We start from the raw sequence: 16,462 nt of genomic DNA on the forward strand, positions 1-16,462 counted from the left end.
CATGCTCACTTTACAGTAAAAACCACGGTACATATACATCGCGATTTCCAAAACTGGCGCATTTCTGGAAATCATAGCATGTCAATTATATCTATGGAAATGGCGCCAGTTTTCCTGTAGATATAATTGTTACAGAAAATCTGCGGAGGAAAACTCTGAACTTTCTGTTTAAAGCGCTGCGGGAAGTGAAATGCTTTTATTTAGACCAGTGGTTCTCATTAGTCCAATAACACATTTCTTTACTAGGTAAACTAAAAGTACATTTTCTAGGATATTTCTACAAGTCCTGAACAGATGTAATAAAATAAAAATAATATCTTACAGGTATTCCATTCAGTATGAAGCTTATCATATGAAAAAATACCCACTGAAGGAATATCTATTGACCTCAAGCCTTTGGTAACCTCCTTCTTGCCTCTTCATTCAATGCCTAACGTAGAGGCAGACAGAGAAGCTAATGGTACCTCCAGCAACGAGCACAAGTCCAAAGGGAAGTCTCCAGGAAATCACATACAAGAAAATGTAAAGTCCTTCAATGTGAGTGATTCTGCAAACCTAGGTTCTAGTGGAGAACGAAATTATCCTTGGGGATGTCCAGTGACTCACACAAGGGAAAAGTTCTATACTGTCTGTTCAGACTATGCATTCTTAAACCAAGCCACATCGCTGTGCAAATCTCCAAGCTCAGTGAGTAGTTCTAGCTCGCAAGATAAACCTGCCTTGAACAATACATTGAATTACATTGATCTCCAGCCTAGTGGGTCAGATAGTGTATATAATGAAGACACAAATTTGGATTCATTGTCTAGTGATCTTGGGAGTCTTCCTCTTGCCTGGGAAATTGACACATCTGACTTCAACACAATGACTACAAAGCTAAAGACCAAACCAGGTAACTATGCAGAAAAATGTAGCATTTGTGGTAAACAAATGGTGTCATAAAAATAGTCTATAGATTATAAGTTTTGATGTTAAACATGTTTAACTCCTTCCTGTTATACCTGTAGATGTCAAGCCTATAACTATTGTTCCCACTCAGGAGCTGAGCGGGCACAATATTCGCTAGGTCACTGCTGTTTTACATACATAGCAGCAATGCCCTTGATCAGTGTCCTCTCTAAAGGCACGCATTAACTCTTCAGATGCCTTCGTCAAATGTGACTGAGTCATCTGAAGAGTGGCAGTGTGCAGGCACCATGCTGACTTGAATCGCCATCTCTCAAAGCAAAATCCGGGGGCAGCAATCTGTTACCTTGACAACCTTGCCATAGCTTGGGCACAGGGATTTCACTAGAGACTATGACAGTGATTCTCAACCTGCAGGGGTATACACTATGGTAGGAGCCACAGTTATATTACAAGTGCAATGTGTTACTTTTTTTATACCATACCTTAAAAATGAAGCACGTAAGAAAATAGGATAACTCCGTGTTTTGTTTTTTTTCGAAATAGACCCAAATTTAAATTTTTTACACACTGTCTATGGCAGCAGGTAATAGAACTATGGCAATGGCAAACCTGGTAGCCTTCAATAGGCTCCCAGCTGCAATGGCAACTGAACATCATTGCACATAGTGAGGAGCTGGTTACAGCTCTCAACAGAGAAACAAGGAAAGTAATCCAGAAAATAAAGGATTTCACAGAAAGGAGACACTATTTGTTAATAAGTAGAGATGAGCGAACAGTGTTCTATCGAACACATGTTCGATCGGATATCAGGGTGTTCGCCATGTTCGAATTGAATCGAACACCGCGTGGTAAAGTGCGCCAAAATTTGATTCCCCTCCCACCTTCCCTGGCGCCTTTTTTGCACCAATAACAGCGCAGGGGAGGTGGGACAGGAACTACGACACCGGGGGCATTGAAAAAAATTGGAAAAAGTCATTGGCTGCCGAAATCAGGTGACCTCCATTTTAGACGAATAGTGGATTTCAAATCCGGGTCATATGAGAATGTGAACTTTGTGACTATGAGACAGGGATAGCTGTACAGGCAGGGATAGCTAGGGATAACCTTTATTTAGGGGGGAATGTTATTAAAAATAACTTTTTGGGGCTCTATCGGGTGTGTAATTGTGATTTTTGTGAGATAAACTTTTTCCCATAGGGATGCATTGGCCAGCGCTGATTGGCCGAATTCCGTACTCTGGCCAATCAGTGCTGGCCAATGCATTCTATTAGCTTGATGAAGCAGAGTGTGCACAAGGGTTCAAGCGCACCCTCGGCTCTGGTGTAGCAGAGCCGAGGCTGCACAAGGGTTCAAGCGCACCCTCGGCTCTGATGTAGGAGAGCCGAGGGTGCACTTGAACCCTTGTGCACCCTCGGCTCTGCTACATCAGAGCCGAGGGTGCGCTTGAACCCTTGTGCACACTCTGCTTCATCAAGCTAATAGAATGCATTGGCCAGCGCTTATTGGCCAGAGTACGGAATTCGGCCAATCAGCGCTGGCTCTGCTGGAGGAGGCGGAGTCTAAGATCGCTCCACACCAGTCTCCATTCAGGTCCGACCTTAGACTCCGCCTCCTCCAGCAGAGCCAGCGCTGATTGGCCGAATTCCGTACTCTGGCCAATCAGCACTGGCTAATGCATTGTATTGGCGTGATGAAGCAGTGCTGAATGTGTGTGCTTAGCACACACATTCAGCTCTACTTCATTGGGCTAATAGAATGCATTGGCCAATCAGCGCTGGCCAATGCATTCTATTAGCGTGAACTGAGTTTGCACAGGGGTTCTAGTGCACCCTCGGCTCTGCTACATCAGATTGCTACATCTGATGTAGCAGTGCCGAGTGTGCATCAGATGTGTAGTTGAGCAAAACTGACTCAGCACTGCTAAGTCTCTGCATTCGCATAGGAATGCATTGGCCAGCCTTCGGCCAATCAGCGCTGGCTCTGCCGGAGGAGGCGGAGTCTAAGGTCGGACCTGAATGGAGACTGGTGTGGAGCGATCTTAGACTCCGCCTCCTCCAGCAGAGCCAGCGCTGATTGGTCGAGTTCCGTACTCTGGCCAATCAGCACTGGCCAATGCATTTCTATGGGGAAAAGTTAGCTTGCGAAAATCGCAAACTGACAGGGATTTCCATGAAATAAAGTGACTTTTATGCCCCCAGACATGCTTCCCCTGCTGTCCCAGTGTCATTCCAGGGTGTTGGTATCATTTCCTGGGGTGTCATAGTGGACTTGGTGACCCTCCAGACACGAATTTGGGTTTCCCCCTTAACGAGTTTATGTTCCCCATAGACTATAATGGGGTTCGAAACCCATTCGAACACTCGAACAGTGAGCGGCTGTTCGAATCGAATTTCGAACCTCGAACATTTTAGTGTTCGCTCATCTCTATTAATAAGGTATATTGCAAATCTATTAATGCACAAATGCTGCCAGAAAATCAAAAGTTGTACAGATCCTGTAATTCAGACATACAGAGTTTTTGTTTTCCAGATGTCAGTTTCATTGTTTTATATGTTACTTTTAATATATCATTGTATTTTTATGGAATCACTGTTTTTATGCTTGATGTAGGAGTGGTTAATAAACAAGTCTCTAAGAAGAAACCAGATAGAAAGGTGAAGCCATTGAGAGACTGTAGCCAACACTTTATTGTGGATGACATCAAACAACGGAAGGTTCTCGATCTTCGGAGATGGTACGCACCATGCATTGTTGCTACAGTTGACAAACAGATAAAAATGTATTTCATTCTAAAGGGGTTGTCTGGCATAAATTGAAAATTAATCCCCAAATTAAACCCCCTCCCCGCCTAACTTCTAATTGACATCATAAATATATATTTATATTTACCTACATATCTGGATTAGTTACATGATTTGCAAGTCATGTCACTCATGTATTGTGCCTATAAACATTTATGGAGAGGAAACAGAGAGGTGTGAACAGGAAGTAGAGAATTAAAAAAAAAATAGAAAAAAAAAGGGGGCAACACGGTGGCTCAGTGGTTAGCACTGCAGCCTTGCAGAGTCCTGGATTCGAATTCTGCCAGGAACAACATCTGCAAGGAGTTTGTATGTTCTTCCCATGTTTGCGTGGATTTCCTCCCATTCTACAAACACATACTGCTCAGTGTTATTGGAACAGAACGTATAGGAAGCCCCCATAGACATGAATGTACCATGGAATGCACTCGGATGTTACTCCAAGAGTTATAACAACCTGTAATCTACTTCTTGATTTTACCAAGCATAGTATGAATCAGCAATATATATTTATGTTATGCTATATTTGTCTCTATTTGTTTGTTTTCTGTGTATACACATGTTATAAAAGGTTTTCTGCTTGTCTGTAAAGGTACTGTATCAGCCGACCCCAGTATAAGACATCATGTGGCATCTCATCTCTGGTATCCTGCTGGAACTTCCTGTACAGCACTCTGGGATCAGGAAGGTACTGTTGATGGGTATTATTGGGTGTAAGCTGTGGAAAATTGTCATTTTGGGTTTGTCATATTGATAAGAAGTACATCCTGTTTATTTTGATCAAAACCGCATTTTGTTTTTAATTTTACAAAGTCTTCCACCACTAACTCAAGAAGAAGCTTTGCATATTCTGGGTTTTCAGCCACCTTTTGAAGAAATTCGTTTTGGTCCCTTCACTGGAAATACAACTTTGATGAGGTAGGTCCTTGCCACAGCGTTACTGCCTCATACAGTAGTATGCAAGTTACCTTCTCCTCTACTCAGGGTAGCTATTACAATAAATAATTCTAGGGTTATTAGTACAGAATGCACTGTACTTCTTTAATGTTGCTTATAGTCAATATAATATCTTTGAAAGTTCCACTAGTTCTCTCTTGTAGAGACACTAAAATAATTAAAAAATCAGCTTTTGGTTAGCCATGGGCATCTGCATGCCTTTGCATTTGCATTCACTTGAATATTGACATTAGAAGTTTTCTGCCCAGTCCCTATTAGGACACAGCTGTAGTCTGTGCTTGCCCCAACAACAGAGCAGCTTTGTCTAGAGATTACAATATAGGCAAGATTATGTTACAATGCTGACTACTCCACTGCAGGATACTAACTGGAGATTAATGATGAGAGGTCCCAGAAAATCTGTTTATGTATGGCCCAGTTGACATCTGTGAATGGCTTTCTGTGGACCCCCCGAACGGAAACCAAATCTGCATAAAAAAGCGGTTATCTTAGGAAACCCAAGGACCCCATAGACTATAATGGGGTCTGTGTGGTTTCCACTCGACTTCCTCACGAAACATGCGGAGAGAAATGTGCTGCTTGCTGGACTTTTATCTCCGCGTTCTTCATGTAGAGAAAGGAACGGACTCCCTGAACGCAAATGTGAGCCCGGACTTAGTTTGGCTTATGATGCAAAATTTCTCACTGATTTTTTTTTTTTAACTAATGGGGGAGGAACTTAGTTGTGATAATTAATGAGCAACTGTCTTAATTACTGGCACAGTCCATAAAGTCATAGCAGCCACTTGATGTTACAATGTAGAAAATATTTAGTGTAGCCTCAGATTCTGGACCAAAAAAACGGTAGCCGCGACTGGATGCCGGTGCAGTGCACCGCACCGGCATCCAGTCGAAGGCACTCCGCTCCAGATTAGGCCCAAATGAATGGGCCTAGTCAGGAGTGTCTTCAGGCAGACGTCCGTGGAATCCGCCTGAGGAAAGGGCATGTCACTTTTTTTTTTAAATGTAGATTGTGAGCCCCATATAGGGATCACAGTGTACATTTTTTTCCTATCAGTATGTCTTTGTAGTATGGGAGGAAATCCATGCAAAAATGTATAGAATCTCCCATAAAATAGTTTTTAAAAAAAAGCTTTAAAAATATAATAAAAAAATAAAGTAAATAAAAGTTCTAAATCACTCCTTTCCCTAGAATACATATAAAAGTAAAAATGACTGTGAAACACAAACACATTAGGTATCCCTGTGTCTGAAAGTGCCCGGTCTACTGAATACAGGGTATCTGCAGTGCTCCTGTTCCGTTGGGAAGGGGTTTAATAGGAGCACTGCAGATACCCTATATTCAGCCAGGCTGAATTCCAAGTGGGGGAGAAAAAACCCCAGTCCTCAAGCTCAGGGAAGGGGCAGACAGACAACCAAAACACCCCCTCCCCTTCCCCAGCACCCAGCAACTACTGCACCCAAAAATTCCGACCATTTTAATTTTTGAAGTTTTCCAGTAGCTGCTGCATTTCCCCCCCTAGGCTTATACTCGAGTCAAAAAGTTTTCTCAGTTTTTTTTGGTAAAATTAGGGGCCTCGACTTATATATGGGTTGGCTTATACTAGAGCATATACGATATATTACAAAATGTATTAATGACACAAATACTGCCAGAAAACAAAAGTTGTCTGAAGGTTTAGTTAATGTTTAGGCATGTAGTTTACATGTTTGTCAAAAGTGATGGACACATAGATATTCTTCTTTAATTTGCATTTTGCATTATTTGCATTTCAACCCTAAATACATATTTTCTCTTTGATTTTTAGATGGTTCAGGCAAATCAATGATCATTTTCATGTCAAAGGGTGTTCCTATGTCCTTTACAAACCGCATGGGAAGAATAAGACTGCAGGAGAGTCTGGTGAGTGTACGCTGCTATTAAACGACAGCACAAAATGACAATGCAAATATGGTAATTTAGGATCGCTGTAGCTTTGAAACCCTAGCATGGCCTAACTGGCATAGTTTAGTAGTACACTAATGCTATGAATAAAGAACTGTATATTGTGTAGCTCATAAGAGATTCACTGTGTGTTTTATCATCTTTGTCTATCTTTATCCCAATGGAATTTTACAAGGAAACAAATTCTGCTTAATTAAAAGCTATGTTTTATATAACTACATGCTGGATTCTTGTGGAAAGTCATTTGGACTATTTGAAAATATCTCCTGTTCCAAATGCATCAAAACCACAGCACAAAAACATTGGCATGTTTTTTTCACATGTATCTGTTTGGATTTATGGAACGCTAACCTACATTATTTACTTCCAGAGCATAGAGTAAAAGTATTGTTGTAGAAGTTGAAAAAGATGGAATCGTATCCTTTGAGACAGTGTGAATGATATGAGGACCTATTAGCTAGACCACCCTTTTTAATTTTCATGCAAAAAATATGGTTTGATAGCAGTGCAAATGTCAACCTAGATCGTGAAAAAGCATAAAAAATATTCTAGCAATATGCCATCACTTATCGTAGTGGGAAAATCACTTGAAGTCAAATGCTAGGTAATTGACCTGAATAGAAGTGGGATACAAGCGCATACAAATCAGTTTAATTCTGGTATCTTCATAGTATAGCTCAATTTTATGAGTGTTTTTAGTCTTCACTACTTACATCCTGCTAAATGTATTACTCCAAAACTATTCTGGGGATAATATCTCTCCTTATGAAGAGATCACTTTCTCAGGCGTAAGGAGACTTACAAATGCCTTTTTTGCTCCACTGGGGGATTATGGGAAAAATATGCAATTTTACATATTGGAAAACAGATTTGCATATTTTTTCCAAAACTGTCTTTCACACAGAGCAATCCTTTACTGCCTCGTGAGTTTGGATTTTCTATGAGATTTATAAGGTTACAATCTGAGGCTCATCCTAAATGTGCTTTTTTTCGAACCAGCTCCATTCTTGCTATACATATCTTGTTTACATCACTCTTAGCATATAGTTATAGTGCTGACATTGCACCATGACTACCAGGTGCCAACTATATTATTATACGTCATATAGCCAAGGTATTTAAATTATGTCAGCTTATCTCCTCCTGCACCATAAAAGTACATTGTAGAAATTATACATTTCCCGTAAGCCCTTGTTATGGTGCTTCTGTGGTGGTGGCACAGGATCTCTGCCTGCATCATCTATGGCCCTATTTTACAGCCGCCACCTGCTCAGAAATAACTCCGAGGCTATGATCTCATGATTCAGTCATGATGTATCTGAGACGCTCTGCCAGCAGCCGCAGTATTTCATTAATGTATAACAAACTGATTGCTTTTTGAAGGTTTCTAGTTAATGGCTATGTGGTATCCTGCAAAAACCACGTCAGCATTAAAAGAGGTATTCTTGGCATAACAAGTTACCTCCAGTCCACAGGATATTATTTATTTTGCTTATTTATACATCACCATCATATATCAGCTCGTTACCAATGTTTTGTAGATTGTGAGCCCTATATGGGACAGTGACTGTCAATGTCTGTAAAGCGCTGTGGAATATGATGGCGCTATACAAGTAAGCATAATAAATAATAAATAATGTTGTCAATAAAGAGTAAATTGCTGATTTGTGGGGGTCCAGCCAGTTGACAGAGTCTGATACTGCCATAACCCTTCAGTGTGATTTCATGTAAGTGGAGATGCATTCACAGTTGAGGCACACAGCATCAGGATCAAAACTGACCGTGCAAAAGCTAACACTGCTGCTTAGGTATAGGACTCCGCTCTGAGCATAGTGGTTTACATTACCTACACAGAGTGGGAGCGATAGTTAGCTTAATCTTGGAGCCTATATCTTTGCTCCATATATATCTCTTTGGCTGTTATATGCCGATCAGTATATTATAGCTCTAAGGTCTCTATATGTCTCTACATACATTTATCGAGTCCTTCTGGAAGCAGCTTTTTGAACATTTGCAATACCACATAAATATACAGCTGACTCTTGGCAGTAAATGTACATATATTTCTCTTCCTATACATTAGTTTGGTCAATATAGGACTTTGATCCCACAGGAGAGGCATCTGTACACATAAAAAGAGACCTGAATTAATGGTCTATCTATTGCAGTTCTATACAAATAAGATAGGAATACAAAAGGAGACTCAATCCGATTTTCTATACATGACACTTGAGATGATTATGACACAACACTGAGTGTCAGTCCCTCTTGGTGGTACAGTGGGGCACTCTATCTGCAAATTCCCTTAGTGACCATATATGCGGGATACCTGCTTTTTTAGTTTAACATGTACATTTTGGGAATTCAGTTTTTCATTTATTTATCTAATAATGGTTATTTCATTGGCACAAGTAAAGATGGATGAAGAAAAAGAAGAAGAAAAAACAGGTGGCACTACTGTTATCTAGCAAAAATTGCAACAATAAAACCACATTCTGAATCAGAAAAGTGCAAGTGGAAGATTATGAGCTAGCGCCTATACGGGTTGTGCTCTACATCCCTGTAAAACAATCCAACAATAGAAGAAAAAATGGGGGGCACTCACCAAGGCGTATTAAAACGTGTATGTACATGTATGTAAGAGTGTATACTAGGCTTGAAGAAGCACATTCCATGTGCGTAACGGTCGTTGCCTTTTCACTATATGTATGCACTCCTCTCTTCCTATGTGGTTTTATGAAGATGGGCTTACAATAAAGAGTTAAGTTGTTTTAATACGCCTGGGTGAGTGCCCCCATTTTTCTTTTCTATTTTGCATTGTTATATTGGCACACTCTCATATGTAAGAGTACCCTCCTTCTGTCCTTTTTTCCCTTCTTATCATTCTATATAACTACCATTTTCTGTGTCCCTATTTCCTTCTCACTCATTGAGGCAGTTTCACGCATTAGCCCACATTTAGTGATAGTCAGACAGCGGCTTATCCCAGTGGCTCTTGATAGATAATAAGATGAGAAATCTGCTGCATCTTTAAGATGCCCATGTAAAAAAAACGGTTTCCAAGCTGAGAGGCTACATACAGACACGGCGGTTAGCTTTAAATCCTATTAAAATGAATGTGTTTTAAAGCTAACCGCCTGCAAGCTGTCCCCTGTCCAGTTTTCCCGGGGTTTAGGATAGAAACCCCTGGGTGGACAGCAGCGGTAGTATGAACGCCCCTGACTTGCCATTCAGGAGACTGGAAAACTTAATGGCCACTAGATTGAGGAAGTGTATTGTAGTTCATATTGGTCCAGTTTACTGAAAAATTAATAATACAAGCAGTTCCCAGTAGAAATTTTGGCAACTTGTCAAGCAAAGACAAAGTACATAATTGAATCTCCAAGCATTTTTTTAAACTGGCAGGAATGCTATTTACTTCTATGACCATTCTCAGAAATATTAACAATGTAAATTTGTGTCTGAACAGGGAGAATAGTAAATTCTATAAAATATTTATATTTGTGCGTGCATAGATACACATAAAGGCTTTGCTGTTCGTGACTGTAGTGTCCTATTTGTTACACTTTAATAATTAATCTGACCTGGCTTCCAATCTGTGCTTTCAGCTGTTGGCGCGTTGTCAAAGTTAACTCAAGGCTTGAAAGATGATTCAATGGCCTATATTTATCACTGCCAGAATCATTATTTTTGCCCTATTGGATTTGAAGCCACCCCAGTAAGGGCCTGTAAAGCCTACAGGTAAGTGTCTAAACTTAGCTGGCTATGGATTCAAGCTGTGATCATCTATTGGGATGTGGCCATACTTTAGTTTTACTGTCGCTTTTTGGTGCATGTCTTAATAGTGTTTATTTCCACTTTAGGGGTCAGCTGTTTCAACATGAAGTAGAATATTGGATATTAATTGGAGAGCCAAGCCGGAAGCATCCAACAATTCACTGTAAAAAGTATGTTACATACTTACTATTAAAGGGATTCTACCACTAAAACACTTTTTTTTCTAGTTACCACGTCGGAATAGCCTTTAAAAAGGCTATTCGTCTCTTACCTGTGGAAGTGCTCTCCGCCGCGCCGTTCGTTCAAAATACCGGTTTGTACCGGTATGCTAATGAGTTCTCTCGCAGCGATGGGGGCGTCCCCATTGTAGCTCGAAAACTCACCGCAGCGCCGCCTCTCCGGTCTTCGGTGTCCTCCCCTTGTTTCTTCAGTGTACTGTCAGCCATAGTGCGGGCACCGCACTTTCGCGCATGCGCAGTACGTTCAGCAATCTTCGCCGAACAGAGAGCATACTGCGCAGGCGTCCGACAGACGCTGAAGAGGCAAGGGGAGGACACCGAAGACCGGAGAGGCGGCGCTGCGGTGAGTTTTCGAGCTGCAATGGGGACGCCCCCATCGCTGCTCCTGCGATGGGGACGCCCCCATCGCTGCGAGAGAACGAATTAGCATACCGGTACAAACCGGTATTTTGAACGAACGGCGCGGCGGAGAGCACTTCCACAGGTAAGAGACGAATAGCCTTTTTAAAGGCTATTCCGACGTGGTAACTAGAAAAAAAAGTGTTTTAGTGGTAGAATCCCTTTAAATAATTAACCCATCATTGTTATATAATCCATGGCTGCTCAAAAACAACAGGATCAATCACTAATCCGATGTGCTCCCTAATAAACTGGCCCTGTAAACAGATTATACTTATGTTTTGATGGGTCTATACCAGGGGTCCTCAAACTTTTTAAACAGTGGGCCAGTTCACTGTCCCTTGGACCATTGGAGGGCCGAAATATAGTTTAAAGGGATTCGACCATTAAAATCACATTTTTTTTCTCGATAACACGTAGGAATAGCCTTAAGAAAGGCTATTCTTCTCCTACCTTTTAGTAGACATAAGGAGCGGTGCCTCCTGTATCCTCCTTACATCACACACAAGCGTTGTGCAGGGGGACATAGGTGGACATCAGAGGCAGAGCAGGTCGCACAGACATCGGGAACGATGCCTCCTGTATCCTCCTTATATCAAATACAAGCGATGTGGCAAGAGGACACAGGCAGACACCGGGAGCAGTGCAAGTCACACAGACATCAGGAGCGGCGCCCTCCAATAGGTAAAGTGAAGTGCGCTCCATGGCCTTGCCCGATCTCACCAGGAGCTTCATTATAAATGCACGCCTGCCGGCGTTGTCGGCGGGCTGGACTGAAGTCCTTGGCGGGCCGCATGTGGCCCGCAGGCTGCAGTTTGAGGATCCCTGGTCTATACATTTTCTTTGACTGGTATGATTAACATGCAACTTGTGGGCTACATAGCCATTGATGTTCAACTTTTTTATTTTGTGAAAACTGCACTAAGTATGCGATTTAGCATTTTCCTATGGATTGCAGCAGACAGTATACAATATAAATTATCTAAATTACCCTTAATAGAGAAAATTGCTAAATGTAGATGGTAGTTTGGATGTCACAGTGAAAGGGTGAACTCTAATACCTGTGGAACCTAATCCTTCTCTTTTCTATGTACGTATATCTCTCCTAAAATCTTGCCATCTGACTGATCAGGGAGTAGCAAAATTTTAAGACAGTATGTAGACTAGCAGTAGCCCAGGGAGTCAGGTCTAAGTCCGGTAAAGTTCAAGCACCAATAAATAGAAAGCCCTTAAAATAGTTTTCACATGTATATGTATAACAAAATGCCTATTATAGAACCATACTATTAGAACATTTCATAGTTGTAGCCATTTACTAAATTCTTTAGTTTTTGTTGTGTTTTAGGTGGGCAGATATTGTTACTGATTTGAATACACAAAACCCTGAATTCTTTGATATAAGACATACAGAAAGGGGTCTACAATATAGGAAAACAAAAAAGGTAAGTTTTTTTATTCCCTTAATTTGGAGAACAAAGTGGATTGCCCAAAACTGCCTTATTGCTTTTCCTTATTGTCATGTTTTGATTTGACATAGTTATATACTCAAGGTTACTAAAGAAGATCAGACTTGAGGTGAGAGACTTAGGGGGTGTTCACACTACCGTTGGTGATGTCCGTAGTTATTGTCCGTTACAAGATGTTAGCAACGGACACTAGCTGAACCATCGGAAATATGTTAAAATTTCCATTTATTTCAATGGGATTTTATCTTGTGTCCGTTAATGTCTGTTTACACCCAATTTGTTAGAAGTCCGTTTTTTTCCAGTGGACAAAAAATCCTACATGCCAGGACTTTTGTGTCCGTTTGAAAATAAATGGATTCTTGACAGACAGATTCTTTAACATTGAAGTCTATGGGCAATGTTACTGATAGCCATTAGAGATGAGCGAGTAGTGTTCAATCGAGTAGGTATTTGATCGAATACTACAGTATTCGAAATATTCGTACTCGATTGAATACTACTAGCTATTCGCAGTAAATATTCGATTCAGAGCAGGCGTTGATTGGCCGAATGCTATACAGTGTATAGCATTCGGCAAATCAACGCTGGTTCTGCAGCAGGCTTGTCCTTGGTAGTGGGAGAGCTGGAAGCTTGCTGTTACGAGGGAGCTGACTTTTTCTCATAGGAATTAATTGACCAGCGTTGATTGGCCAGTGTGCAGCATTCGGCGAATCAACGCTGGTTATGCTGGAGGCTCGTCTGTGAGGAGGTGAGTCTAAGATTGGACCACAGCAGTCTCCATTGTGGTCCGATTTTAGACTCCGCCTCCTCACAGACGAGCCTCCGACAGAACCATCGTTGATTGGCCGAATGCTGTACACAGGCCAATCAATGCTGGTCTATTCATTCCTATGAGAAAAAGTAAGCTACCTCGTAACATCAAGCTGCCAGCTCTCCTGACTAGCAAGGATGAGCCTGCTGCAGAACCAGCGTTGATTTGCCGCAGGCTCGTCTTTGCTAGTCGGGAGAGCTGGCAGCTTGCGGTTACGAGGAAGCTTACTTTTTATCAGCGCAACTGCAAGCACTGTGCAGTTAAAGCGCACGGACCCCATAGACTATAATAGGGTCCGTGTGCCTTAACTACACAGCGCTCCTCCTAAACACTCTCCTGCTATTCGTGGACTTGGTGACTCTCCTTTAGTCGAATAGTGGTTTCCCCTGAAACGAGCATTTTTTCCAATAGACTATAATGGGATTCGATATTCGATACAGTAGTCAAATATTGAGGCTCTACTCAAAACAAATCTCGAATATTTCACTGTTCGCTCATCTCTAATAGCCATCAGTTACTGTCCATTATTTTGTGTCAGTTGTTTTATGCTCATGCTCAGAAAGCAGAAACAAAGCAAAAAAAACGGACACCAGTTGATGTAAGGGCGGGTTCACACCTGCGCCTGGTCTCCACTTTCGGGTTTCCGTCTTCTGCCGAGAGAAAGTGGACAGGAGACGGAAACCCAGCAGTAAGTTTTCAAACCCATTCACTTGAATGGATTTGAAAAGTGACCGCCCGTAATCGTATTCTGCCTCTCCGCGGCGAGACTGTTTTATTTTTAACCGGACACAAAGTCCTGCATGTCCAACTTTGTGTCCAGTAAAAAAGAAGGGTCTCGCCGCGGAGAGGCAGAAGACTCAGAACCCCTTGTTATTGCCATACAAAGTGACACGTCAATTTTGAAAAATTTTTCCGTGTCCTTAATGTTCTTTCAGGCTGTGTCACTAGTGGGCTAAAACACAAACAGTCTGTATTTTTCACATCTGTTGTTATCTGTATTCCATCCAATTTATCATTTCCATTATTACATAACCATGAATATAATTTTTTAGACATTTTATGTAATTTGAGTCTTCTTCTGAGTTGCACCACTTCTCTGGAATGCTCTACCTCGCAAGCCACCCCTGCTACTTCTTGTGTCACCCCCTCTACCTCATAGATTGTAAGCTCTTGTGAGCAGGGATCCTAGTCCCATTGTGTGAATTGACTATTTCTTTGTAATGTATCTTTTTTGTCTGTACATGAACCCAAAAATTTGTAAAATATTGTGGAATATGTTGGCGCTATATAAATAAAAGTATTAATAATAATAATAATAATTCAGTATCTTAATGTTATTTCCTGATTTTCAGGCTGGAGGAAATCTTCATTGTCTCTTGGCATTTCAGAGACTCAGCTGGCAAAGATTTGGTCCCTGGACCTTGCAACTTGGAAACCTAAGACCTGAACCTCAACCTCCTGCTCATGCACGAAGAATTCCAAAATCAGAAAGTGAAGATAATGTCTCAAAGAAACTGCATGGACGTTTGGGGAGGTCATTTAGTGCAAGTTTTCAGCAAGAGCTTGCATGGAAAAGAATACGAAATATTAGTGAGAGACGAAGTAGTGGATCTCCGGAAAGTGACACAGATGGTGAAGGAACCGACTAAACTTAAAGGTGTTGAAAAAAGCTAGTGTTCTTTTTATGACCCTTAGCAATAGTGCTGGACTGGAGAACATGCGCTCCTGAAGTATACCAATATACCTCCCCATTCTACAGATTGTTTTTACCAATCCTATATCAGTCAGTCAATCATCAGTGACACATTTATCACAACAGGTCTTGTGACCATCTCACAAGATGGGTGTAAGTTGAATAATACTGATAGGTTTTGATGGACTCATGTCAGATCACACTGCATTCAATGACTACATGGTGTCTAATGCCGTCAAAATTTGGACATGTAAGAACGCCTAAAAAAACGTGGTTGTGGGACAGACATTTTTTTCTGTGACTGTTATTCTGCTATTAGAGCACATGATGGCATATATACATATACCGTACATCATTACAAAGAGTCACTTTAGTTTTAGATTACCTACTTCAATGACGCTCATGTAATGTTTAGGGACCTGTCTACTTGAAAGATGTAATTTGAGGTGAACAGTCCCTTGAAAGTGTTGCAACTTGTTCCATAAAGATTTAGGGTCTTAAAGAACACTCAAGGTGTTTGTGACACCGAATTACACAAGAGTACACCTTCTTGTCTCTGATATACATATTGAAAGGTTTTGTGGGATCAAAGGTATATGGACATATGTTCATCGTACCCTGCCTACTGTTTATAAGCATTGTGACACAAAACCATGGGACGTAATGTGGAAATGGACACCTTTTTGTAGCTATAACAGCCTTCACTCTTCCTGGAAGACTTTCTACAATATTTTAGAATATCTGTGAAAATTTAGAACTACTTAGACAAAAAAAAAATGTTGGGCAATGTTAGACATGAAGGTCTGGCTCCAATCAGCAATCCCATTCATCTAGGGTGTTCTCTGCAGATTGCGGTCAAGGCTCTGGTCAGACTATTTCTCTGCTACAAGAACAGCCTTGCCCAAACTGTTGCCATATAGCTGGAAGTATACAATTGTCTAAAATGTTTTGTATGCTGTAGCTGTAACATTACTACTATCGATTGGAAATAAGGGTCTTAGCCACATACACCCCAAATCACAACTCCACTAATTCACAGTAGGCTTTTCTCCATTAGGTAGCATTATCCAGGTATCTACCAAATCTAGACTCAATCATCAGAATTCTAAATAGTGACACACAATTCAACACTCCATTCAATGCTTTCCATTGCTCCAGTAGTGACAAGTTTCACTGCTCCAGCCTCTGCTTGACATTGCTCACACTGGCTTCCGTGTGCCAGACAACAAAGCCCCGTTGTTGTACTGATGTCACTTCCAGGGGCAGGTTGCCTATTTTCTGTTCCCTTACTCACTGTAGAGGTGCAATCTTTATGCCACAAGCACATTAGCCAGTAGTAGTAGTGACTACTACCCAAAAGTGCACTTTTTAGGCTCTGGTCCATTGGCTACATGATATAAATTGTAGTGAAAGTAATAATCATACTGTTGACCTTGTTTCTGTGTTATACACTCACTTCTGGCAT

At 41.1% G+C, this 16,462-nt stretch overlaps 1 protein-coding gene across 1 annotated transcript; it reads left to right on the forward strand.

The window, feature by feature from the left end:
* The first annotated feature begins 328 nt into the window (after positions 1–328).
* Positions 329–15,766, forward strand: BIVM (basic, immunoglobulin-like variable motif containing). The gene is made up of 9 exons (XM_075265342.1): positions 329–892; positions 3,520–3,643; positions 4,303–4,398; positions 4,524–4,628; positions 6,476–6,570; positions 10,221–10,353; positions 10,476–10,559; positions 12,373–12,469; positions 14,657–15,766. Exons 1-9 carry the CDS (start codon positions 427–429, stop codon positions 14,951–14,953), a joined length of 1,497 nt encoding a protein of 498 aa, XP_075121443.1. The 5' UTR covers positions 329–426; the 3' UTR covers positions 14,954–15,766.
* Positions 15,767–16,462: the final 696 nt, after the last annotated feature.

The sequence above is a fragment of the Leptodactylus fuscus genome, chromosome 2, assembly GCF_031893055.1.
Source record: "Leptodactylus fuscus isolate aLepFus1 chromosome 2, aLepFus1.hap2, whole genome shotgun sequence".
NCBI classification, from domain to species: Eukaryota; Metazoa; Chordata; class Amphibia; order Anura; family Leptodactylidae; genus Leptodactylus; species Leptodactylus fuscus.